Raw genomic sequence first — 26,083 nt, 5'->3', positions numbered from 1 at the left:
GTAGTGTGAATTATAATGAAGGTTTTTATGTGTTTTGTTTTCCTGCCCAACTTTTTGCCACCAGGCAACAAATGTCATTGACCAAAAGTCATTGCAAAGTTACAAGCCACAGAGTCAAGATCAAATAGACAAACACACAGTCAGGGGTCTGACGCTTCCCCAGTCCGATGTGGACCGAATGCTTAGGAACTTTTTTGTTTTTAACCAAAATCTTCCCTCTGTTCACCACAAAAATGTATCAGTCGTCAAACATATTGTTATGATCCTTTGTCTGTCACAGATTGCATAACAGAAAGCCCTAATAAGCACGATCCTTCACAATGAGATAGAGGAGATAAAGTGCTGCGGGACAGATAATCATTTAGCAGTCTTTCCATCTATTCTCTCCATTTCCTGCATGAGAGAGCAAAAGACTAAACTCTTTAAGCTGGCAAGCGGTCCTCCGGGGAGATTTCATTTTCTGTGGCAAAAGGACGTCAGAGTAGAGAAAGGAAGAAGAGATGGTATTTACCAGAACTCTGCTCCGCTTATGTCAAGAGTTCAATTACATCGAGAACGTAAATATCTAAAAGTCTGCGCTGGTCACTTCTCAGGGCGCCACTCTGGGAGGCAACAGCACCACAACAGGGAATCATTAAGGATAACTGCTGTGTTGTTTATCTTCTGTGGCTAAGAATTATTTTCCAAGAAGAAATGTGGCAGAATAGTTTCCATGATTGACTCTCCTCCATTCAGATCTTTTTTTCCACTGAGTACTCTCTGCATTTTACACACACAACATGGTGGTGTAGTGGTCAGCACCCCCACCTCACGGCCTGATTATCTCCATTTCCCCACTTTAAAGCCCTTTTGTGTGGAGATTGCATGTCCACTCTGTGCATGTGTTAGTTTTCTCTGGGTTTTCCAGAGTACTCCTGCCTGTAGATGTGGATGTGATCATGTGACTGCCTGTCTCTATTGTTCAGGCTGTATCCGATAACGTCTCATAGCCATAACGCTAGATAATTTTAAAACACCATAAAGCAGAGAAATTGCTTTGCCCCCATAATGGTGGTCTCGAGGACGCCTACAATGCCGCTATTCAATTTAAGATTAAAGTAACAGTTTTAATATGCACACTATAGAATAACATATATTGGATAACAAAGATATCTTAGAATAAGGACCAGAATTATAGAGCCATAAACGTTCATTGTATCCATGCAGATTATTAACTTTTACCCCTTCTTTTAAATAGGCAACTTTTAATCAAAACTTTCTTGCAGCTTTTTTTTTTTCTTTTAAATAAGTAAAATATGATTTCTTTATTGCATTTGAATAACAAATGTGTCATTTAGCAGTGATTATGGCCCATTGTGCTAACTGAACATGCAAAAAGGTTCCCCAGATGACTTTTTTAATTATTATTTTTTCTAAGATTATTTTTTTGGCATTTAGATTTCATTAAGTGTGAACAGCAGAGACAGACAGAATATGAAGACTAAAAGCGGGGGAATTATAGTAGGGGAGGTAAAGTTCTGAACAGCAGCAACTCGAAGCAGGACCTTACCCGTGTTGCAATTGTGTTTATGTGATACGCACCTAAACCACTCAGCCATCAGGTTAACCTATCAAAATGTTTTATAGTGAAAATACAGTATTCTACCTGATGGATGGGACTATAGGCAATCCCCCTGTTTAGCAGGTAAACAAATAAAAACAGCAAGACTGAATGTGTGTGGGCTTTCATAGGAGCAAATACCGCAATACATTTGGAAGAACAGCCGCAGTGATCCGTTATTACCTTAATATGTCGTATTGATTTCAGTTTGAACTGTGTTTTGCCTCGATGCCCAAAGCAACAAATCGTCAGGGAGCCCGAAGGTTGAAATTGAAAGTGTTCGTTTGTCTTCCAGGATCGAGCTCCGTACCCTCCCAACAGACGGTCGGTCACCACAACGCTGACTGTGGATGTCCTGGATGGAGACGACCTGGGCCCCATGTTCCTGCCGTGCGTTTTGGTGAACAACACTCGTGACTGCAACCCCCTCACTTACCGTGCTGCTATCCCTGAATTCACTGAACCGGTAAGAACCAGGCAGACAACTGAGTGTGAACATGCTGTTGTTCTACAAGGTCATTCTGACAGGTTTCATACTTTTGTAAATGTGTGGTTTCAAAGATGCAGGCTACGTGCGTGTGATGCATTGTTTCTTGTTACCCCTCGAATCAAGGCAATGCTACACCTTTTTAATGCCTTAATTGTCTGCTTACACCTTGTTTCTGCCTCCCCACCTGGAGGCAGAGTACACGGTGCTACTTTGTCTCAGCATGGCAATTCCAGAGGCATTTTATGGTCTGTTGTACTGGCAATTAGAGCTGACGGCTGATTTGACCTGGGATGACAGCTAAACACCACCGGAATTCATAGAAGCCCGAAACAGAGAGGGGAGGGTGGTAACACAGCTGACCATGAGAGATAAAGAGTCTGGCTTGCAAACAGCGGTGCTTCTTCTGTGTGTATTTATTGCGCATGCATGAAATGATCAGTACAATGAATTGGCCTGAATTACTGAACTCGACTGGACGACTTAGCTAGTTGATTCCCCTCAAGGGCCAGCTGAATGAGGAGCCGTTCTGAAGTTTTTAGCTATATAACAGATCCCTCATCAGTAGTCTAGACTAGACTGGATTACATAAGATTGAGCAGTATTGAACTGAGTAGAATTGGACTGGAGTAGTCTGGATTGGATTTGATTGGATTTACTAAACTTGACTGGATTTGGGTTGACACTGTGGCGTCCTCTAAGCAGCAAAGTTTAAATCTCAGCAGGCGTCCCGTAGGTGGAGCGTTCCCTTTGTTTCCCAGTACAAACACTGGGGATGTGTGGAGCGAATCAGACAGGCTGAACGGCCCCAAAAATGCACAAAACCATGATGTCTCGATTTTCAAAGCACTACTTGTATTCATTTTGAGAGGATTACTTCATTACAAGATCTTTTCAATGTTTATAATGAGAGGGATCGCTTCCCAAATCTGCCAAGTCCTTTTATTGTTGTTGTTTGTTGTCGACTAACAACCCAATTTACAGTTTTACTAAGTTGAGTGTGATGACATAGTGGACATTTTGCTAAGAATAGTACTCTGGGGCTGTATTGTGAAAGAAAAATTGCATCAAGTGCAGCTTATGCTTACGGAAGTGACATATTTCGAACTTTGGAGATGAACAGAGCTAAATTGAATTGATGCAACACAGAGAGGAACTGAATGACATAAACAGCTACAATGGAGGCACAGTGGGAGGTTGACCGAGAAAATGAAACGGTGTAGATTGTGTCACGCGAAAATGGAGAGTCACTCAAAATATACATCGAGTGTGCCGACTGTGTGTATGCGCCGTTTGTATGTGCATATTTTATGCTGGGATTGGGGGAAGCTCACAGTGATTCACAGTTGTTTGTCCAGACTTTTCATTCAGAGGTAGCCAGTGTGATGTATAATTTATGATAAAAGCTTTGCAGACTGCTAAGTATGCAGGACCTGGGAGCACCTGCTGCACAAACCAGCGCTTTTTCATTAGTTAGTGAAATGTTGGCATTTTTCCCTGTTTAGCAGGGTTTTTTTTAACCATTAAAAAGCATAGCTTCATTCTCCTAAAGCTGTACTGACAGACGCAACAGCAATATTTGTCCTATACATGCTCATCAAAAACAAGCATTTCTTGGATAGTTTTTCCATAATCTTGACGATGTATTGCTTTTGTTTTATTATGATTAATTCCTATTTGCTTTTCATTTGGCAACCCTCAACACTGTGGTATATATTTCATAGCGGTTTTGGAAGAATTACCTATATTGGTTTTGCTTTTTATTTTTTTTTGTGACTTTTTGCTGGTCTCCGATTTTTCTCCATTCTGCAGTGTTATCATTATGCTAACATGTCTATCCACTGAGAGATTTGTCTTCTCATAATTGATGAGTGTATTATAATTAATCACAATGGCTAGACAGGCATTATTAAGTTGATCTGTATTTATTTTTTGCCCTGGGGGGATATAATGTGGGCTCTGGAGTCCCCTGGATAATGACTGCTGGAGGAGGGTATTATAGCTAATCATCATTGTGCAGAGCTAGGGAGATTTGATTTAGCGCACCTCCAGACATTGTAAAAGCGAGAGGGCTGGTAGGGGAGGGGTGCAAGGATTACTCCAGAGCTGAGGGATATAAATACCCCCCCAGAGGGAGGGATTCTTCTGCTCGTGAGCTGTTAGCCATGTGCGTATCTACGCTACAAAAGTTTGGCACACACCTCTTAGCATACATGCACATACTGTTGTCAGCCATATGGAGACCTTTTTGGCCTGCGGACCAGCATTGTTAAAAGTGACGTGCTAAACATATTCTCACCTATCCAGATGTTGGTGTAAAACAGCGAAGGCAGAAGCGGAGCAATTAACAGCAGTAATGTCTTGCAAAAACAGACGCAGAGAGGTGTGACACGGTCTGTGATGTGCGACACGATGAGGCTTATGTAGAAGAATGCCAATTAGAAGTGTATTGCAATTACTCATTGTAAGTACTCACTCATAATTATGCAGTACCTTGTTAAGTGGGCAGTGTCCTAAAGAACATAGAGTGCCCACATCAGCAGTGCTGATTGTTTTAAAAACTGTTTCTATTTTGATCACTGAGATGAGCTTCAGGGCTTTTTTTTGTTGTTGTTGTTTTTTTAACACACACTAAAACAAGTATTTGATCTGAATTCTTCTTTTCAAAGTGTATAAACCACTTGTAGCGTCTGTCTGTCGGTTGAGGGGACACCAGAATTCCTTCCCGTCAATAGAAATGCCCTCCTAAGTTATTTCAGGACACCGTCTGCGTTGCAACATAATAAACAGAAAATGAACACATTTGCATTCTGATTGCTTTGCTGTGTTATTGACTCACACCCACACTTCTTTTTTGCAGAGCAAACTGAATCCACTAAATGTGACCCCTTCGATTCGGGCCGTGGACATGGACAGAAACATACAGCCTCCATCAGACAGACCAGGCATTCTCTACTACATCCTTGTTGGTAGGTTCATCACATATCTTCATTGATTTTATACATTTAAGGCTCTTCTGTTCATTTGGTATGTGACGACTCTTCTTCTAAGTGTTCAGTCTGGTCTTTTTGATGATAACGTAAATGGTATTATTTTTCTTTTTTCTTTTTTCAGGGCATCCAGCCACGTATCCAGCGTATTTTGCCCTGAATAAAACCACTGCAGAGTTGTACGTCCTGCAACCAATTAGCAGGGACTTATACCAGAGGTTCACACTCATCATCAAGGTAAAAAAAAGATGACATTTGACTCTCATTTATTGTTGCATTTCCACACTTTTTTTTCTTCTTTAACATTTTCCTGAAGCCAACTGACATTAACATAATTTGTCACGAATTAACTTAAACTTTCAGACAAGCACGGACTTACAAAAATGGTGAAAAACAAAACGTGAAAAAACAAAACAAAACACTGAACATGATGGAGTTTAATTATCTGTGTCATGGGTTCAGCCCAAATTAAAATTAATTGCACTTCTTCATCTGCCGTTGTCAGCTGAGGGCTGTTTGATTTAACATCCTGACTTTTTTTTTTTTTTCCTGATGGTCATAAGGTTTAACTCTTATCTTCATGACTTGAGCATGCATTCTTGCGCCCATACCAACATAGCTCTCAGTCCCTGAAGGCCATTAACCTTATCTTTGGCAGTTGATGAGATAGTGGTGAAAAAGATGTTATGATTTAGGGACTTAGCAGAAGGATAGGCTCCTGCTCACTCATGAATCCTAATTTAGAGCAGAGTTAGAGTGCCTCGGCGCTGCTGGTGCAGAGCAGCAGTGCAGATGAACTTTCCATCTACCCATCACTAACCTCTCGACGCCTCTGAGCGCCGTGTAACTCGCTCTTTACCAGGATAGCTGGGGAGCACAGAGATGAGAGGAAGGTAAGGTTGATCATATGAGAGGCACTTTGCATGTCTTTGAGAGGATTGTGCATAGCTAGAGGAAGGAAAAGAGTTCAAAGGGGAGGCAGGAAAAGAATAAGATTGATAGAGAGATGTGTGTGAGAGATGGTAGGAGTCTTATCTACCGGAGTCATAGAGAGAGTAGGTGGAACCATAGCTGAAGAACTCAGAGGAGCAGGGAAGTGAGAATTAGACTGTGGTATCTGGAGAGTACACTGATACAGCACAGGATGTGGTGTAGATAGCTAATGTGTCAGGCGAGCTAGTGCTGAAATGTGCTAGAGACTCTGGAGCATACTTCAGAAAGCACATCTGTTGTTGTTTAAAAGTCATCACTGACCCTGATGGAGGCACACCCACCGAAATGATGAGGGTAGAATGACGACAAGTGGCACAGGCAGATGGGGATGGAGAAGAATAGTTTATAAAATAGGGGGGGGGGGGAAGAACACAGCAGATTGAGTATAAAGCTAAACAATGATGGTATTGGGTCGCAGAAATTAGGATTGAGTGATGAACAGTGACTTTTGTAAGCAGTGAAAATCCTGCAGGCATGAGCATTGTAGCAGTGGAGAACAGGTCATTTAGCACTGCCTCCCTGAAATTGGGACACTGCTAAAGAGCTGATTCACAGGGGAACACCGTAATCCCACACCCTGTCTATTACTCCCTGTCCTCCCTCCGAAAAAATGCATGTGCCCCTCTGTGTGTCGAGAAAAAGCGAGAACATCCAGACACCTAATGTCTGTCACTGACATTCTCGTTTCCTGCGATGTTTTCGTGAGCAGATTGGATCTCTGTGTCAGCATGGTGTGGGTGGTCTTTATTATCACTCAGATAAGGGAGTGAGGATGGAGATGTTAGGCAATGATAGTATTGTGATGGAAATAATAACAGGTGTGGAATGTGTTTCAGGGCTCTTTTGTGGAAGGATAAACACACGAGCCTATAAACATGAAATTACAGAGTTGTTTGGCCCCTGATGCTTTGCCATTTAGCAGAACAAGTGTATTTTGTTGCTATCGGTTCACTGCAACACAAGCCCAGTGAAATTGAGCTAATGTGCAGAATTAGTTCCAGGTCATGGCTTAAACTGATGTCGCCTCAGTCTCCCTCTCCATCTGTATTTTCAAAGCCTTAATGCTCCTGAAGTATCCCAGTGTGGGAGGCAGCAGTGACATGTCTGCCTGGGAGGAGGAAGATTGTTGCGACAGCTTGACCAGACCATATTCACTGGGTTTGGTCTTTGTGGGCAGCGCTACTGTTAGATGCAACTCAGGTTTATGTACAGCTTGTTCAGGTTTTTGGACAGTTTGAACAGCTGAGACAACACACACCTCGATTTGGGAAAATGTACTGCGTTTCTGAGGCAGTTATGTACCCACCGAACTCTGCTGGTAAACGACAGGGAAGAAGTGTTTACATTGTGCTGATTGCTACAGTTTGGTACCATCCAATTCCTGTTTCACAGTATGTGGCATAAACACTGATTCATTTTGGATGCAGGTGTAGAGCTCTGGGGATTTATGAGTTTTCTGGTTTGGAACATTTATTATGTCCGCTGGAACTGCATGTTCCAGTATTTTGGTATTAGGTTGAGGGAACTTCTTGATTCTCCCTAGTAGCAATAGAGATTTGAACTATTGCTGGAGCAAACTTGCCTCTGATTTGTATTTTGACATTTAATAATATTATCATATGTTGAATGAGTGAGGTGTATTCCATGATTTTATACTGCACTCTCTGGCTTTTTCAGACAAAAAAGGCATTGTACAGACTCCTACAGCATTTTCTTGAGTTAATTTTTCCTCTCAGTACTGAATGGGAGCCAGGAATCAAAGCAACTGTATTGATTTGATAGTAGAGTGTTTAATTCTGGTACTAACTTGTGAATTTTCCACTACGGCTCTTTCTGTAACTGGTCACATATTTAACAGAGAATGGGAGTCACTAATTACTGCCTTTCTCCTACAAATTATGGTATTTGCATTAAGGGCCTGGGTAATTACTTAGTCCTTATCCTAAGTGGACCCCTGATTGAATTTAGTCAATATAGCTTCTTTTTATAATTGAAATGGCACATGGAGAGATGGCGCCTTTTTCTTTCCCTGTGTCTGCATAGGAGTTGGAAGTCACCAGCGGCATTATTCTCTTCAGGTTTCGCTTTCTATGACCTTCCTTTCTTTTTGTTTTTCTTCTTTTTTTTCATCCAGGCTGAACAGGACAACGGTCACCCCCTCCCAGCCTATGCCGACCTCATTATTGAAATCCTGGATGAGAACAACCAGGCACCATATTTCCAGTTTGCCACCTATCAGGGCTACGTGAGTGAGTCCTCCCCAGTGGGTACGACTATCTCAGCCAGTGCCAACCTCACCGCCCCCCTGGGAATCATTGCTTTGGATAATGACATTGAGGAGGTACAGAGAGAGAGAGAAAAAAAAGCCTTTATCAGCTTTACTCGTGGCCACCCATGCATGTGTCCACTCAAGCACAAAGCACTTGTATTTGATGTTTTTGTTTTATATAGTAGTTTTTTTGAATGACCGCATTCCATCACATGTTTGCATTTTGTCCTCGCAAAAAGTTGCTTGCTCACAAGTCATTTCCCTGCTGTATTTTTTTGTTTGTTTGTTTGTTTCTTGTAGCTGGCTCCTGGTGATACACCTGTAGGTAAAAGGGTTGTTTTTAGATACAGTGACATACACAAACAAACACATTTTAATACAGGGATGTCCTGATCCATTTTTTGCTTTTAATCTCTGAAATGCTGCATTTTTTGATATTGGATATGCTGTGGTACTGGGTTTAATCCATTATGTTTTCCTGCATAATACCGTTGTACTGTCAGCACTTAGTTATTTGGCCTGTATTGACATCAGTAGAACAAATTGAAGGCAGATATTTATGAGCTCACTGCATTTAACCTGCAGCACAGCTATAATTGATTGATATGATGTCCCACCTATTTTTATTTACTTGTTGGGTGACCTCCTCTTGATCGGCACTTCTCAACAAATCACTGAATGTTCATTTATTTTGTTTGTGTGTTTGTACCTGATAAGCACACAATGTGCCAGCTGTGGCACAATGTCATTGTGCATATAATTTGACAAGAAATATTTGCTATTTGTTTGGCCCCCAATGCTGTGAGGGATGTTTCAACACAACAGAATCAGGTTGTTTCAACAGCTCTTATTCCTACAGCACGATAATTTAATATATAAAAAAAAAAAGGATCAGAATTGGATAGTTTTTTTTTGTTTTTAAAAAAGAAAAGCCTTCTTGAGCGCCATCCACTTTCTGCACGTTGACTCAGGACATCCCTGCTGTTAATGCATGCATCTTCAACGCTTAATTATCAACTCTGTCTCTCTATTTTCGAGAACATTATTGGAGAAATTACATGGTTTTGTTCCCTCAACATTCTCTAAACAATGACTGAAATGCCAAGCAGATCTCCAGTAATGATGCATGTGTGCAAAGATCTTGTTTATACATATCAACATATTTGGGAGTCTTAAGGGGAGTGTGCATTTGGAGTGTGTTACTTGTTTTGAAGTGCTTGCTTTCTTTGTATGCAGATTGATATTTCCAGCGTTTCCTTAAGTCAAACCTAATGCACTTCATCCAGATGAAGGTTGCAATTTCACAAAAAGCTGTGTGTGTGTGTGTGTGTGCGTGCGTGCGTGCGTGTGGAGGATGTTTTTATTTTTGGACATATTAGTATCGTTCTGGTAAAACCTGTTGTGTGGAAGCACACAGAGGCATGTATTTGAGATAATATTTTAATGAGGTTAGGATTATGGTTTTGGTTATGTCTTTTAATATGTTATAAAGTACTAGAAAATGTAGTATGTTATTTGAAAAGCCCCAATAATACGTGTGTATGAGTAGCCATATGCATGTTTTAATTCAATACATTGACTGTGCTGATGGAATGAACGATAAAAACACTTTATTATTGCACACCAGCTCCACCAACACAAATAATAGCTCCCGTTAGTTCATCTTTCAAAATATAGCTTTGCTGGGTCTTTGAAGAAGATTAACAAATCAAAGTGAAGCGGAAGCAGAGATAACAAAATCAATAAGCCACCCAGTCTTGATGTTTACCAAACTCTCTTAAGAGGACTCCTTGATGGACGTGAATCGAAGGCGACTTGCAGCAAAGGAACACAATGGACTTCAAGTGTATTTGTTCACACTGCAGTGATGATACGTCTTCAGTAAATTGCCCTGGTTAGAGCTTTTTGCACAACCCCAGGCAGGTCGTAAAACCTATATGTTTTCGATAATTTTTCTTATGATAGAAACTGTCATTCACTTTCATCCCCTTTTCTTTCGATACAATCATGTCCAGAGCATTGATGGGTTACTGACACCACAATGTCAAAAGGATAGTTTACAGCTTTATTCTCAGCTCCTTCTTCAGTTTCTTCTGAGGACAGGCACAGGACCTGCCAGCAGATTACTTTTCTGTGTCTGGGGCCGATCAAAATGTACTCTGATAGGTTTTCATATCCCCACAGCTGTGTCCTCTCAAGAAAGAAAAAATAAGTTCATGTCTCCATAGTAACATGTCTCTCTTTGTATATCTTTCTGTTGGAAGACGAAAGATCCCATGGTGAAGATTACTTTGGATGACTACAACACGATCTTCGGCCTGACCCCAACTGGGATAACCCGCCACCTGAAGCTCCTCAAACCTGTGGACCGGGAGAAACAGATGGCCTATACTTTTACGGTAGGCCTCCTACTCCGTGGAACCAGAGATTGGACCCCAACACGATAATCTCCAAGCTTTTTTGGGGGTCCATTTTTCCACAATTTAGCAAATTCATGCATATATCAAAATCATCTTTGCATATGGGAAATTGTGGAAAATAAATAAAATAACTATCTGCAAGATGGCACTCTAGCCCTGTGACCTACATCTCTGATTTGGTGTATATTAATAGAAGACACAGGTTAGCGCTGTACTAAGAAAGAACTGTAGACGCAAAGCTGACCTGACACTTCCACAGCAGTATGACCTTTATTACTGGTCAAATAGCAAGTCAACTTGGACTCAGACAGTCGAGTTTATTTGATGTTAGAAAATTAACACAGGTGTCTCATGTTGACATGGCGGGGGGGGGGCTACATGGACTATGATTTCCATGGTCCATGTAGCCCCTTGTAGCCATGGCCCCTTACTGCTCCGACAGGGGGAGTGCATAACCAGTAACCTGGAGTCCACCTCCTTACAGCAGAACGTACAGAGATAAATATTGAATTTTAGGCTATTGACCAACTACATTCTTCGACATCCTTCATTGTGGTCTTAAAAAGCTGGAATCTATTTTAGAAGGTCATCGTATGTTTCGTCTCAGTGTATGTGTGCACATAGAAAATAGTAGCAGGAAGCCTGTGGTCTTTTACCAATCAGGGGACTCAACCTGCAGGAATTTGACTGAATTGTGCTCTGGTACATATCTGAATTAAGCAGGAACCCCTAAGGTTCAATGCATGACACAGAGTCAGCAGACTTGCAACTGCACCAAGTGTTTTGTTTTGATGGGTACAGTGTTGTGGATCTCTGTGTTATAAAGGACTAAAGAAACACAAGTTATTTACAATTTGTTCTTTCCTCTTTTTGTATCTGTCGCTTATTTGAATGTAGTGGCATGAGATGGTTACTTTGTAATTGGTGCTTTGTTGTGAAGACCTGCTTGAAATAAATTGAATTTTAAAGCAGCTTCATGTTAGATTGCTTAAAATGCAGTTTTTTAATCATTTAAGAAACTTACCATCCATGCAGTAGTCCATTTTCACAAAATGTGTATTGTTTTGTTTTTTTCAACTCTAATAGTAAGATTCATATACATATATTAACACCAGTGTATGCTTTCTTAAATTACTTTGGGGTAGGATTAGGCTCGCGTCACACATCCCACTCATCAATCATCTGCTGTGGGCTGCGTAAAATAACACTGTTCAAATATGTGTTTGGATGGGTATTTTCAAATCTTGTTGTCATAAATTTGGTAGAAAGAATATACTTTTTTTTTTTTTTGTCTATCTAGATGTCAATCCATGCAATGTTGCTGTGTTGGGTTTTTTGGGGGGCTTTTTTGTTAGTTTTTCCACATGTAAACAGTAGTTTTGCAGCTCTTTAAGAATGCTAAAATTAAAAAGTCCTCGACTTTATATGACGCATAATTGTTACAAACTATGTCAATAAAAGTCTGCAGGGCAACTTCACTCATTTTGTGTACAAAAGAATATGTGTTGCCATTATTTTGTGCGTCCAAATGTTAGTCACAGTTAACCCAATGCATGAGTGTGATGTTTTCCTTCAGTGCTCGACATAAAGCGAATGAAACTTGTTTACAAAACTGAACATAAAGCGTTGTAGCTGTAGACCAAATTGGTGATAATATCAGACATTTTCATAAATGTAAAACCTGGCAAGTTCCCGCTAAAAGCTTGTTAACATAATGTTTACTTTAGAGTTGTATACAGGCTTTGAAGGTTGTGCTGTGGCTTTTATGTGAATCATGTTATTTCAGGGAATGGTATTAAGAAATTGTGTCTTTGTGGAACTGGTACAAGCAAATTAATTTATTATTTCTTTGTATACACTAGACTGGAATTAGAGGGGCACACTGATTCAATTTAGATAGATATAAGCCTTCAAAGATTATTATTATTTTTTATTTTTTGGTGTTTGTTTTGTTTGCCTACTTATTGCTTGTGCATGAACGAGAAGGAAAGGGAGATAAGCAGTCAGGTAGGATTTAGTATTACTCAATATTTACACATATACGAGTGCCTCTATCCAGTTTAAATGATTCAGTAAAATCAAATCAGTTGTTTTGGTTCCTATAAAAAATACATTCTATTTGACTCGGCCGTAGAACAGAAACATATTTCGATTGGACCGAAAACCAATGTCATATACACTCTGCATTTCTGTTCAACCGCTTTACTTAATGTTTAGTTTCTACGCCATATTCCTGATGTACAGAACAACCAGCGAGATGTGTCATTTTCTTTTTTAGAGTGAAAATTCCTGAAGAGGAGAAGCAGTTTCCCATCACAGAAATAATGCATTGCAATGCGACCGACACAGTTGTTGTTTAGATAGCCTCCCGCTTGTAGTAAACTTCATTTGTTTTTCCACTCAGTCTATTTTCCCACTTTCCAAATACTGTTGATCTGAGCCACCAGGGACAAGCCAACATCTAGTTTGCTTAGTTTGTCTTTCATTCCAACAGTCTCCGAGCGCTCTTATAATGTAAAGGGAATGAAAAATGAGCATGCACAAAAGGCGGCGTACGAGTGATGTTATTATGTTGGGAAGAAATGTGCTGTTGTTTGACATTCATCTCATCAAAGTCAAAAGCACATCCTGAAAGCGAGTGGACTCTGTTTACTTGTCTCCAGTTCCTAAAGCCACAACAAATATTTTCCTCACTTGTGTTTGCAGATGGTGGCATCAGATGGCGTCCAGCAGAGCAGTCCGGTGACTGTCAACATCCTGGTCATTGATGCCAATGACAACACGCCCACGTTTGCAGAAGTCTCCTACAGCGTGGAAGTCTTCACGGACATGCAGCCCGGGGAGACGGTACTCCAGGTAATCAATTCAACAATTGTCCTCTCTCTCTCGCCGTCCTCCGTTTCCTTTGGTCTTTTCCTCTGGCGCTCTCTTTTCCGCCTCCGTCTTTGTCCCCATCAGGCTGAATCTCTCTCACACATGTTCTTTCACGCTCAAAGCAAATAAGCACAACAATCAGTGCATCCTGTTGACAGGCGGACCTCTGGAACACTTCCCTTCAATTCATTTGCAGTCGTGACAGACGAGTCCGACAGTTGAGTCTGTGGAACTCAGAGTGGAAAACATTGGGAATGGCCATTTTTTTTACATAATTCAGTTGGAGTTATTGTTGTTTATTGGGAACACAGGAAATATAGATTTTATGTGTCTACTAGCTTGTAATATTTAAATGAATTGCTTTCCCTTCGCTGCAACACCAAACATGCTGATGCAAAAAAAAAAAAAAAAACATACAGGGGGTGAGGATGTGAGGATAGGAGCAGCACAGTTTACTTCAAGGCTGTTGTTTTCAGTCCTCATTGAATCCCTCAGCCCATTTTAATGTAAGTGTGGGGAGTTCTATTATTTCATTGTCTCTAATTTGGTAGTTGGGGCCTGATCTTGCAGCTGATCTGTCCTCTCCTCTCAGCATAGCCTCTTCCTTACAAAAAGCAAAACAAATGTCAGACACTGAAAAGGTCAGGTTTAATCGGTTTCGGAAAAAAACAGCCATTTCACTCTCCCTGAAATGAAGACGGGGTTCAGGGAGTGTTTGGTATGACCGCCTAACCGATTTTTATAAGCCGTTTATGAGAGTCGCGGGCCCTCGGAGAATGCAGCTGCTTATTTGATGCTACAACTTTTACTTCAACGTCAGGAGCATGAAAAAAGGGGGCTGGGGTAGCTTGGATTAAAGTTTCAAGGCCTTAAAGATATGAAGCCAACTGCACCATGAGGGCTCATAATTACAAGCAGCGGGATGCCCTAAATAATGGGATTGAAGGGAATGGTAGTTTCTCTAATCATTTGATAAGGGGGCATGAAAGAAGTTATATATTTGTATGAGACACATTTCAATTTACTTCTAAAGAAGAATCGAAACCAACTGCTGTCATGAATATATAGTTGATTCCAACCAATCCTAACAATAAATTACTATTAGGGTCACCTAACCTGCAGTCACTTGCATGGATCTTTATCTTATTACAACATCACTAACATGTATGCTTTCAGCTAAATATCATTATTTTCCATCTGCCTGTACATGAAACAAAGGTCATGTAAACATTAGGTCAGCTACAGCGGTGCATCACGTGGTTTCCAGTGTATTATCTCTTGCTATTGATTAAAGCTATTCTCTGAGAAATGGCACGTGTCTGATCACATTGGGAGCACCAGGCTAGTACCAGGTTGAATCTACTTTTAGTGGCCAAGATTTCAAAAGGTGCTGGGAACATTCCTCAGAGATGCTGGTCCTTATTGACATGATATGATGATGTAGGTGGCTCACGCTTGTTGGCTGTACTTCCGCGTTTGATTCCAGGTAGTTCACTGTCCTTTTTCAGAAATGTGTCTGTGGTGATTTCATCTTTGTGGCCTGGTGGGACATCTTTCTGGTAAAAAAGAAAACAAACAAACAAAAAAATTGAACTATTGATATATGGCAAGATGGTCCGTGCTTTCATGCTCTTTACGCCCTATTCCGGCTCTTCAGTCATTCAAACATCACAGCAGAATTCAAGACCTTTCAGGCCATTTTTTTGTTATCCAGCTTTGATTAGTGTGTTTGTAGCCTCAGTTTTCTTTTCTTAGCACCGTGTCTGGTCTTCTCTTGCAATCGCCAATCTGCACTATTTCTGAAGGCATTTCAGCATACCTTGATTATAACAAGTGGTCGCAGTCTCATTTCTATCATGGCGAAACAGATTGACCATTCTCCTCCAGTCTCGCATCGAAAGGCATCAGTTTCTGAAATTGCAATAGCCTTACCAGATTTAGTGCCACTTAAATCATCTTTCATCCTAATTCTTTTTTTTTTTCTTTCTTTTTTTTTTACTGCAGGTTTGCTTCACCATGTCAACGTGCTTAAATTTATTTGTCTGCTGTTACTGACTTGTTTGATTAAAGAGAAGTGGTTAATTCCATGATCATGAGCAACGTTATTTATATAGGGATTAATCTCTTTCTTTGTCTTTCAGTTAACAGCAGTGGATGCAGATGAGGGGTTGAATGGTTTGGTGACCTATGAGATCCTGGCTGGTGCCCAAGGAGACTTCATCATCAGTAATCGCACTGGACGCATCACTATGGCTCCTGGTGTCACATTAACTGTGGGACGCTCTTACGCACTTACTGTCAAGGCCTCAGACAATGCACCCGAGACCCAGAGAAGGTAGAACTGCTTTGCACCTTGTTAATATTCTCCTGGGTGTTTCCTCTGAACAGTAAACAATGTGTTTTTTTTTTTTTGATTGTCATCAATATAATATGCACTTTATGAAATTATTTGCGTTCGTCTGTTTATTTTTTATCTTCTCTCAAGTTGCAGTGCGGTGATGCACCAAGCAAGTATTATTTTACAAGCGTTATTTAATTTAATATGCACTCATAATTATTCTCAATGTAGCTTCTAAATGACCGAGAGAGTTTTCTCTGAACTAAATTATGGAGAAGTTGCATTTCTGATCCACTGCTGTGAGTGAAAGTGTGAATTGTTTCATGCTTTGTCTCTTTTCTTGGCGCTCTAATTAAAAAGCAGAGATGTTTTTGTTTAGTTTTTTTTTCTCTGCAAAAGAAAAGTACTTCAGATCCCTTCACAGAGTGTATGACACTGTAATTGATGATGGATTAGAGGTCCTTTTTGATTTCACCAAGTGGAAGTGGAATCGGTTCTGACATATTTTAACAACCCAGGCTTCAGGTTAACATCAAGACACAATGGTTACTTCACTGCTCCTGTCAAGTCGTCTTACAGAGCAGGTTCCTTCACAGCAGTTCAACAAAGGACATCAAATGAATAAATAATTGACTCCGTCAGTTCCATTTTCATGCGTGCCGCTGTGAACAACTGAGAACAAGACACTCATGAACAAATCATGAATGAGAGGGTTGTTTTGTCTTTGACATTTTGGTGTATGAAGAAACATCCATCACACCGTTGTGGACCTGGAAGAATAATGCAACCACATCCCTTTTGTTTTTGATACAGCATCGTATATGTGGGCTGTGGGCAAAGCACGCTTTCAACAGGTCGTCGAATAGTAACGGATGCTGTAATTGAGCTTGTGTGTGTCTTTTCTTGCTACTAGGAGCTCCATCACCACAGTCTACATTGAGGTTTTACCCCCAAACAATCAGAGCCCTCCACGCTTCCCTCTGCTCACCTACAACCTGGAAGTCAGTGAAGCCATGAGGATAGGAGCTATTCTTCTCAATCTGCAGGTGAGTTAGCGTGCATCCGTCGCAATGGGATTGTCAAAAGTCTTGCTACTTGTGAAATTGAGAGATTGAAAACAAAAAGAATACAAAAGTTTTAAATATATTGTAGTTTTACATTTTAGCGTCTGGTGCTACGAGTTGAAGCTGGTTGGATATTCTGTGCGGTTTGGCCACCTTATCAGCAACCTTCTTCCTCTCCCCCACATTTCGCTGTCCAACATGCATTATGCTTGTTTTTATTCCAGTCGAGTTTGCTCGCTGCTACCCTGCACTACCTTGTATCCTTGAGTTTTAATGGTACCATATGGCCTTCATATTTCTGTTTTTTTTTTTTCCTTCAGGCCACAGACAGAGAAAATGATCCGATCACATACCGCATTTTGAGTGGGGATTCCCAGAACGTCTTCAACCTCTCTAAGACGTAAGTCTGGTTGGCCTTGTGCTCACTTTTTCTCTTATGTTTTCACTTCTCTGCTCAAAGTGCAGTGACATGCAAGTTCCTGAAGATAAACTGTAAAAAGGTTTTTTGTGTTTGTGTGGGGGGGGGGGGGGGGGGGGTTGGTCCAAAGCACACCGATGTGGAGTAATGCTGATAAATGAATACTTTTCTGGACTACAGTCCAACTTGTATCAAACTTTTCTGGGAATCGATTTAGCCCTGTATGTTGAACTGTTGAAATGCTGACATTAGTTGGAGTGTTTCTACAACAACGCAAAGCCATAGTTTGTACATTTTCTTTAACTGCTGCATTGAACTCATGACACCAAAAATGGCGATTTTGCAATTGGTCTTTAACAGGAATGTTTTATGTTAATGGTGGTGATGGTATACTTACATTTACCCATTTCATTCATTCATACACTATGACTAGTGGTGGAGTTTGCCATGCAAAGTGTTGCGACACCTTCAGGAAGAGCTTGAGCCTCAGTATCTTGCTTAAGGACGCTTCTACAAATGGGCAGGTAGAATCAAACCGCCAACACCGGGATTAAGCTGAGCTTTACACACACGTTAGTAACACGGCTTTAATGGGATACCATAGATGATCATGTCTCAAAAGGGCAGTTGTGTGCTTGTTAAGGAAATAGGATTCGTAGCACGTTTTTTATTAGCATGTACATGACTTAATGTGTTAAAGCATAAAAGATTGAATATTTCTGAGAAGAAAAGGCAATTCAAATACCTTACTTAAATATCATGCAGACGATCAACATTTGGAAAACCCGTCTCAATCTGCCATTGATGCGGAGCAAGGAAAAGGCATGAAATATTAAATTGGCCATTTTTTTTTTTTTTTCTCTTTTCCTCCATCCATTAAATAAGCAAGTAAATATGGAGGGGGGAGACATGGAGAGACTGAGAACGCACGGCCCTGCCAGACAGGTTTCTCACTAATTGATTAAGGCCTTTTTAGGCTACATCCTCAGTCTCTCTGCTTTGCAAGGACAAGCTGTGCAGCAGTACTGTATCCCCGCCTTTTGTTTACTCTTATTATGCTTCACAGTATTTGGATTTCAATGTATTTTTGTAGCAGTGTTTACTCTTCTGTTTTCGTAGTATTAATGGTCGGGGGGTACACAGTGATGCAATTAAAATGGGGAGAGACTGCTAATGTTGCCACTGCGTCTGCAATCACGGGAACCAGATATGACAGAAATCTCCCCTAAAATAAATAGACATGTTTTCCTTCAGGACATTCTCCATTTGGCTGAAATTTTACAGCCCTATCACAAGCGCTCCGCAGCCTATCAATATAATAACTTCAAGCAGGTGCTGATATAGCATATGATGAGTATGCAATATACAGAGCTCTACCCCACTCCTTCATTTTTCAATCCTCAAAAGTCCAATATGATTTAGTGAAGAGATTCTCGCATTACTGCATGTTCAGATTCAGGCAACGTATGGGGCAGCTTCAAGCCAGCTATTATGAATAATGGGCTCTCCAGTCTGAAACGTCTTTAAAATGGGATGAGCTCTCTCAAAGGGAGGTGGAAATGTTTTATGTTTACTCATCCTCCACCAAATACTATTTTTGTGTGTCTTATGCATAGATTGTGCACTGGAAGGAAATGGAGATGCTTATTTCAAGAAGTAAAAACAAAGAAGTTTTGTGAGATAAATGTAAAGGATACTTTAGAAGAATTATGAAAACAACACCATTAAGACATTATGTGTAATATAAACGTATTATGAGATATTATAAGTACATGAGAAAATGGATTTCAGTCAGTAAATGTGGCTGGCTGCATTGCAAGGTGTTTACACACCAGCAGCTTAAGGTTCCGGGTCTTGCAAAAGGACATTCTGATACATGGACAGGGCAGATGGAGGATGAAACCACCATCACAAGTCAAGCTGAAACTGGGTTAGTTTGATCTTATCACAGTATGAAACGATGGATTTCTCTCTACCTCATTTCTCTGCATGTTGATGGCAGCATCATTTTTAAAACTGAAATTTTCTGTTGCTTTATGAGGTTATACAAAGCTAACGAACGAGGACATGCCCATTTTGACAATTGCTGAGTTTTCTAGTTGTCAGCCTTCTGTCTTTCTCGAACAAAGGTAAACTTTGTTTTTAAAAAAAAAAAAAAAAACAAGTGAGGAATTTCCTAAAAGTGGCTTGGCATTTTCCGGAAACGGGCCAACTTCTGGACCACTTTACAGAACCCGGAAAAGTTCTGACATAGTTAACTCTTCTGGGGTAACAACGTCTTGTATTCTGACCTTGGAGTTGAATGCTATGACTATTCTCAATGGCTTCAGTCATAGTATGTATTTTGCATTTTGCACACAAGCCAGTGATCTATCCATCGATATCAGTAATGAACAGAGACTTGAATTTCCCTTCATACGATCCTCTTGTTTTAGCTAAGAGCTTGTCATTCTCATTCATTGCATCTGCAATCTTAAAATCTCTGACAGAAAGTCAGCTGTTATTGAAGATTTAGATTTTGAATTTAAATCAGAACTCATGTTTACTCTTTTAACATGTCCTCAGGTAAAACATTCATGCCCCCTGGAGCTCATGCCGTGTGCATTAAATCTAGTTGACGATATAGCGACACGATCTGACTGGAATGGAAGATCAAGTATTAGTGCGGTTAAGATGGATAGCATGTAACCCTCGCCGCTGACACTCCAGACGACGCTGTTAACAGCGGCCCATACATCTGACAACATCTTTTCATTTGTGGTGGCAGGGGAGAGGAGGCGAGGCACTATCGCACACGATCAGTGAACCTTTCAGACCCAGCCACTGGAGTGTAGTTCAACACCGCAGCTGTAGTGAGGCATAAACTCCCCACAGCCACCTAATCTTCCTAATCATAATCACCATCAGATCACCATTTCACTATAATTATGACAGTTATCAATGTACAGCATCATCATCATTATCATCACCACCATCATCATAATATTCTCATATTGGCTTGGTCTACCTTCAGCTTCACAGAGCACAGCGTGGACAACTCTCTGCCCTCCTGCTTATGCATAAATAAACATGAGGAAACCAGTGGGTGAAGGATGGTGCTCTGCATTTTTATCGCGGTTTCAGAAATCTGCGTTTGCCCTCCTGAACCACCGACCATCGGGTTTGGTGGATTCAAATAGGCACGCTCACTGTCACTTGGGACAGGTGCTTAAAGAAATAGACAATGATTATCGAGGTTTCAGTGATGTGCCTGGCAGATTTTAAAATGAGGCGTTACACTTTGATGGGTATTGTGCCGCAGAGGCAGGAGGAAAAGTAACGGTCAGGTTCTGGTTGGACTGTTTGGCCACAGGAGCTTTAAATTAGAAATGTGAAGGAGTAAGGCTGCGGAAGGGATGGGGACATATGGGAATTGCGACGGGCATTAATCTAGCGGTGCGTTCAGATGCATTCGTCTTTCCCTTTCCGGTTCTGGCAAAAGCTCTCCTGAGTGTGGCAGTGAAATTGTTTTTTTGGGGTTTTTTTGCATGCAGTGTGTGCGGCTGTGTTTGCATGTGACTCCACTTAAGCCCACGTGTGCAGCACGCCTGTGTGCAAACAAAAATAATCCAGCATTGTGCATGGAAAGGCATCCACACTTTATGTTGGGGAAAGTGAAGTGCCTAAATTATACCTTGTGAATGAGCAGGAGGGCTCGTGTGCCTGCTGCAGTCATTAGAAGAAAAACATGAATCTTGCTGTCTGTAGTCCATGTGCTCTGGGAGAAAGAGACTGCCTACACAGAGAAAAGACAGAGTGGGAGCATTTAAACTCCCACCTGCTCTCCGCCCTGAACGCATCCTCCTTGATCAGTGACCATGCTTTATACAATGTCAAAACTGGAAGTAAATAAACTCTAAAGTGCAGCCCTCCCCATCACTTGCAATTGCATCATTCATAAACTATTACAAATTGTAAAACAAGAATGGCCTGTTGTCAAAAGCACTGTGAAGATGAATCAGAAGAGTTGAGCACATTAAATTATGTGATGATTGTCCTTTGTGACACTTCCTTCAACAGGATTGGACTTCTACTTCTGGGCAAGCCTCTGGACAGAGAGACCACTGATCAGTATCGTCTGATTGTCACCGCATCTGATGGCAACCCTGGAGGGGTGAGACAAACAAAACTATTTGCTTGATTCCTCCGTCTTCATGATCTCCTAAAGTTTTAAACACGTCTGACTCAAATATTTCATTAATTGAGGGATATTTGGTAGTTTTTCAACTCAGAGGTCAATACATTGCAATTCTGTTTGTAACACACAGTGAAAATCTGTCCGAGCACCATTTTTGTCCCGTCTCAAATGACTGCAGTGGCAGTATAATAAAGGCAGGCTGCTCATTTTAGCTCACAATCTGTATGTAGAAAAGATAATTTTTGAGACTTTGGTACCCTGCTGAGTTCCTTAGTGGGACTTCCTCACAGATTAATGGGAGCCGTTTCCAAACTAACCAGAGTCTGTACAACTGTGTTGGGGATATTTTTACCCAGTTGTGTTCATTTTGCAGTAACTTTTGCGCCTGTCAGTCTACAAGTTGTAACCGTCTCTTTGAACGAGAAATACTGCCAATCCCCAGGTATTTAACAATTGCCAAACGTTCGTCAATTATAGTAGAGCTGAGCAATAAGAAACCTGTATGAGTGTTAATGCACTTTACTGCCACATGGAGTACCAAAGTGTTTGTGAAAAGTTAAAAGTAAATTTGTATTTTTTATGTGCACAAAGGAGGTTCTGGCATTGCTGCTTGCCATGTAGATGAATCCTGGCATCTACCGGTTTTGTGAGTCTATAATAAAAAAGAAATAATAATTTTTATGTTATGATAATATAGTAATTGTTGAAAGTAGTTGTATGCAACACTATGAAGCATTTTAATACAATCTGAGTTAAATAAAGACAGTGATAAAGTGAGGTGAAGCTTGATAATGCCTCCAGTCTGAGCAAACAAATTGGTTCAGTTGGTTCAGAGAATGTAACTTTGTTCCAGTGTACAAAGTGAGTATAGTATGCACGGTGTAGGAGAACAGCCTCACCAAGACTGCACTAATTAGAAATTTGTGAAAATAAACAATCAGAACATAAGCATAACTAACCAAAGAACCAAACAGTCAGATCCTAACAAGTACCTGCTCTGAAGATACTGGATATTACATTTCTCAAAATGCAACTAGCAGCATGTTTTACTTAAATCCCTCTTGTCCAGTAAATGAAGAAAAATTGACCACACATTTGGACTTACCTCTGTCGCACCAGTAGCTGACAAACTTGATAAATGTGTTCCGGAGCTCAAGACTAAATACAAGTGTTTTTACATGACTTACCAATTAAAATTGGCATGTACAATAGGTTGAGTGTGCTTTATGATGACTTCTGTCTCGTCGGTACTTGAGTAGTCAACTTGCAGTGTTTTACAGACAATGTTTTTGTAACTTAGCCTGGCGAAACAGGAGACCCGAAGCAAGTGTTGGCTGTGTTTGTCTCCCACTGAGAGCTGATAATCATATAAACCGTCTTAATTTAATTAGACTTCACCTCGGTTGGCTCAGTTTTTGTAGCCGCCTCTGTTCCAGGCAAAGGTGAATTGCCGTTTCCTTTTTAAGATGCTGTGTGTGATCGGTAATGAACATTAGCTGATGAGCTGTCACAAGAGTGATGTTGATAGCCCCCCTCTCACCTGGGCGCTCATAAACACTCACTTCGACAGCTCCTTTTCATCCACTGGCAGGCCTGGTGTGTCGTTCAAGTGGCGCTGGATGAGAAGCTGCTGTTCCCGCGTTAGTGAGTGAGAGCAAATAAGACTGTGAAAGGAGACAGGAGTGTAACGGCGAGAGCAGGAGGGGAAGAAGAAGATGGACAGTGACAGGGTCAGAGAGAAAAGAGCAAATAAATAAAGAGTCTGTACGACTGCAACTCACCAAAAGAGGGAACCACAAACTAGTGCTCTTTGCCTTATTATTGATGGACGTACAGACCAGCACACTTTACTGGCACATTGTATGCGCGGGATCCTGTCCACGGAGGGAATTACTGGAGGAATGTCTGTGAGCCAAATGTCACAGCTCTGAAGAAATCCTGTCACCACAGGAAAGGAGTTGAATGAGGGAGAGGAGTAAAGGTTTGTCGGAGTGTGGTAGTGTGGAGCACCCCGCTCAGTGCGGCAGAGAGCTGCACGGACGGCTGAAAGGAGGGAAGGGATCAAAATAAGCGCAGGCGGAGAGGAAAGAAAGGGCATTGAGAGTGATGGAGAGAAGAAAAAAAAAGGACTGGGACACCAGGGGTTTGGATGTGTAATTAGCACAGAACTTGGGTCGTCATGGCAACATGACACAAGGAGCGAAGCGAGCCATTTTCCCCCCCTGGTGCTACTTCTCTTTGAATATAGTCAAACACACGTGCACACTCACGCGCGCACGCGCACACACTTACGTCACCATCTTGTTCAGTCCATTCCCTTGAATTAATGCATTCAACTTGCTCCTCGGTTGAACCTTCACCCTCAACCACTGTACATAAAAAAGTGTCGGTTTGTTTTTGGATCCAGAAATTGATAATTGCACACACACACACACACACACACACACACACACACACACACACACACACACACACACACACACACACACACACACACACACAGACGCTAATTTTTGGTGCGTTTCTGTAATGTGAGCCTGATTTCCTTACCCTAACCTAAACTGTTTTGTCCTCAAATTCATGAGGAGTGGTCTGGGCTGGTTATCCATAGTTTCTGATGTCATTGAATTGCATCAATTTACTTATTGTACAATGTGTTTGACTAATTTTAACCTTTAACTACTGCCTTGGCTTGTTTTCTCCATGGGGACCAGATTTCTTTTATTTTAGAAGGGTGACATGTATGCACATGCACAAACCTTTCTTGGTAATATTAACTCATTACATCTTCATTTGCTGGTACATGGAACAATTTGTGCTCATCACTGTGCTAAATTCAGAATTTGTATTTTCTTTGTAGTTTAATCTTAAATTCTGAGCAGACTCGGACACCCCGCCTCAAAATATTCTTCCGAGCAAACTGAAAGAAAATCGTTGTCTCCTTTAGAGGAGCGCAGAAACAACTGACTGGTCATGTCAGTCCCGTCAACATGGCTTCTGCTCTGGACTGTCACTTAATGGCAAAGTGCAGATGGTGCAAACCGAAGCAGAGACATCACACAGCCCCATATTCTATGTTAAATAAATAATTGCTGCTCATTAATCACACTCATGTCCATAGAGGTGGGATTTTTGGCTTTGATAGGAACAGCCACACCAGGATGGAGAAACTAATTGGCTTCAAGTTTTCTGTAAAATGAGAAAGAAATAAGCAGCACCCACTGACTGTGAACTCCCTTTTCTTATATCTTAGTTTTAACATTGCAGTAGCAACAGAGAATCTTTTTTTTTTTCTTTTTTCAAACTGAGTTTCCATGTCAGTCACCACGTTAAAGGTCTTGATTATGTCTCAGAAGTTCGAAGAAGAAAAAAAATATCGAACAATGGTAGATGATTTCCCAATGGACAGTAAAATGAAGGTGACATTAACTGGGTCATTTTTTTTATGACATGTGGTGAACGTCTCATCAACCAGGGCAACTTCTGTCGGCTGTCTTCTGTCCAACCTCAGGTTTTTTTTGTTGTTTTTTTTCTTCACATAAGTGCCAACTCCTACTCCACCCTACCCATTGCCCCCCCCCCAGTGGAGGCCATTTACTCCATTATTTGCATACACGTTCATCCCTGGGCGCTGAGAAATTACAGATTGTGCATATTCAGCCGCTTTCTAAGATGATTTATAGAAGTGTGCTATGTGTAGCTACTGTGTCATTGTTTGAAGGTTAAAAGCAGTACAGTGGTCCACGCTGGCCTCGTAAATGAAAGAACACCTCTGACGATGCTGCGGGCGATTTTTTTTTGGTCTCACACGACTTTGGCATTGCATAAAAACATCCATCCATTATCTGTACCAGTGCCGTCCTGTAGAGGGCATTTTCAACCACAATGCTGTTGTTTGCAAACATTAGGATGACTTAAAAGTCCAATGATGGCAGCATATACAATGCAAGAACCGTGTTTGTTGAGTAATTGACGTCTGAATCTTTTGCGCGTTAAAACTTTCTTATTACAAAGGAAGATTAAGTAATTGTCTTCTCAATTTCATTCAATGACCTTGCTCATTCTTCTCCTGAGTGACAATTTCAATACATAACTTCACAATTATGTGGGAAATGGATCCATCGTTCTTTATACAATAAATGATGAATACGATACACACAGCTAGACCTTTTGTTGGTGTTACTGTTTTGAGCTTTCCTTTAGAAAAGAGTTGATTATGTTTCCTTGAAAGCAGTGAAGCGTTTTATTAGCAGCAATTTCGTTTTCCCTAATTTAATTATATTCCATACCCTTTGACCATTTTGAATTCAGAAAAGAATCTGAGTCAAGTAAGAATGAACTTGCATATCTATAATATCTAGTAGCACCCGGCTGCATACCTGACAGCGTACACAGTTATAAATATGGATGAGAAATCAGTACACACACAGGCCTTGGGATGGCTATAGGATGT

At 40.9% G+C, this 26,083-nt stretch overlaps 1 protein-coding gene across 1 annotated transcript in view; it reads left to right on the top strand.

The window, feature by feature from the left end:
- LOC308121282 (protocadherin-15-like) overlaps nt 1–26,083 on the top strand; it is a gene marked incomplete at both ends in the record, with an annotated part of 142,274 nt that overhangs the window by 43,597 nt on the left and 72,594 nt on the right. Inside the window, 10 exons of the mRNA XM_080482446.1 lie at nt 1,896–2,066; nt 4,948–5,056; nt 5,202–5,314; nt 8,205–8,411; nt 10,604–10,738; nt 13,466–13,615; nt 15,775–15,968; nt 16,885–17,017; nt 17,356–17,435; nt 21,513–21,606. Of these exons, the coding sequence (XP_080338572.1) occupies nt 1,896–2,066; nt 4,948–5,056; nt 5,202–5,314; nt 8,205–8,411; nt 10,604–10,738; nt 13,466–13,615; nt 15,775–15,968; nt 16,885–17,017; nt 17,356–17,435; nt 21,513–21,606 (1,386 nt within the window). The remainder of the gene's footprint in view (nt 1–1,895; nt 2,067–4,947; nt 5,057–5,201; nt 5,315–8,204; nt 8,412–10,603; nt 10,739–13,465; nt 13,616–15,774; nt 15,969–16,884; nt 17,018–17,355; nt 17,436–21,512; nt 21,607–26,083) is intronic.

This window comes from Lipophrys pholis (assembly GCF_963383615.2).
Source record: "Lipophrys pholis genome assembly, chromosome: 15".
Taxonomy (NCBI): domain Eukaryota; kingdom Metazoa; phylum Chordata; class Actinopteri; order Blenniiformes; family Blenniidae; genus Lipophrys; species Lipophrys pholis.
The sequence above is the reverse complement of the archived record's forward strand: the minus strand, read 5'-3'. Positions and strand labels throughout refer to the sequence as shown.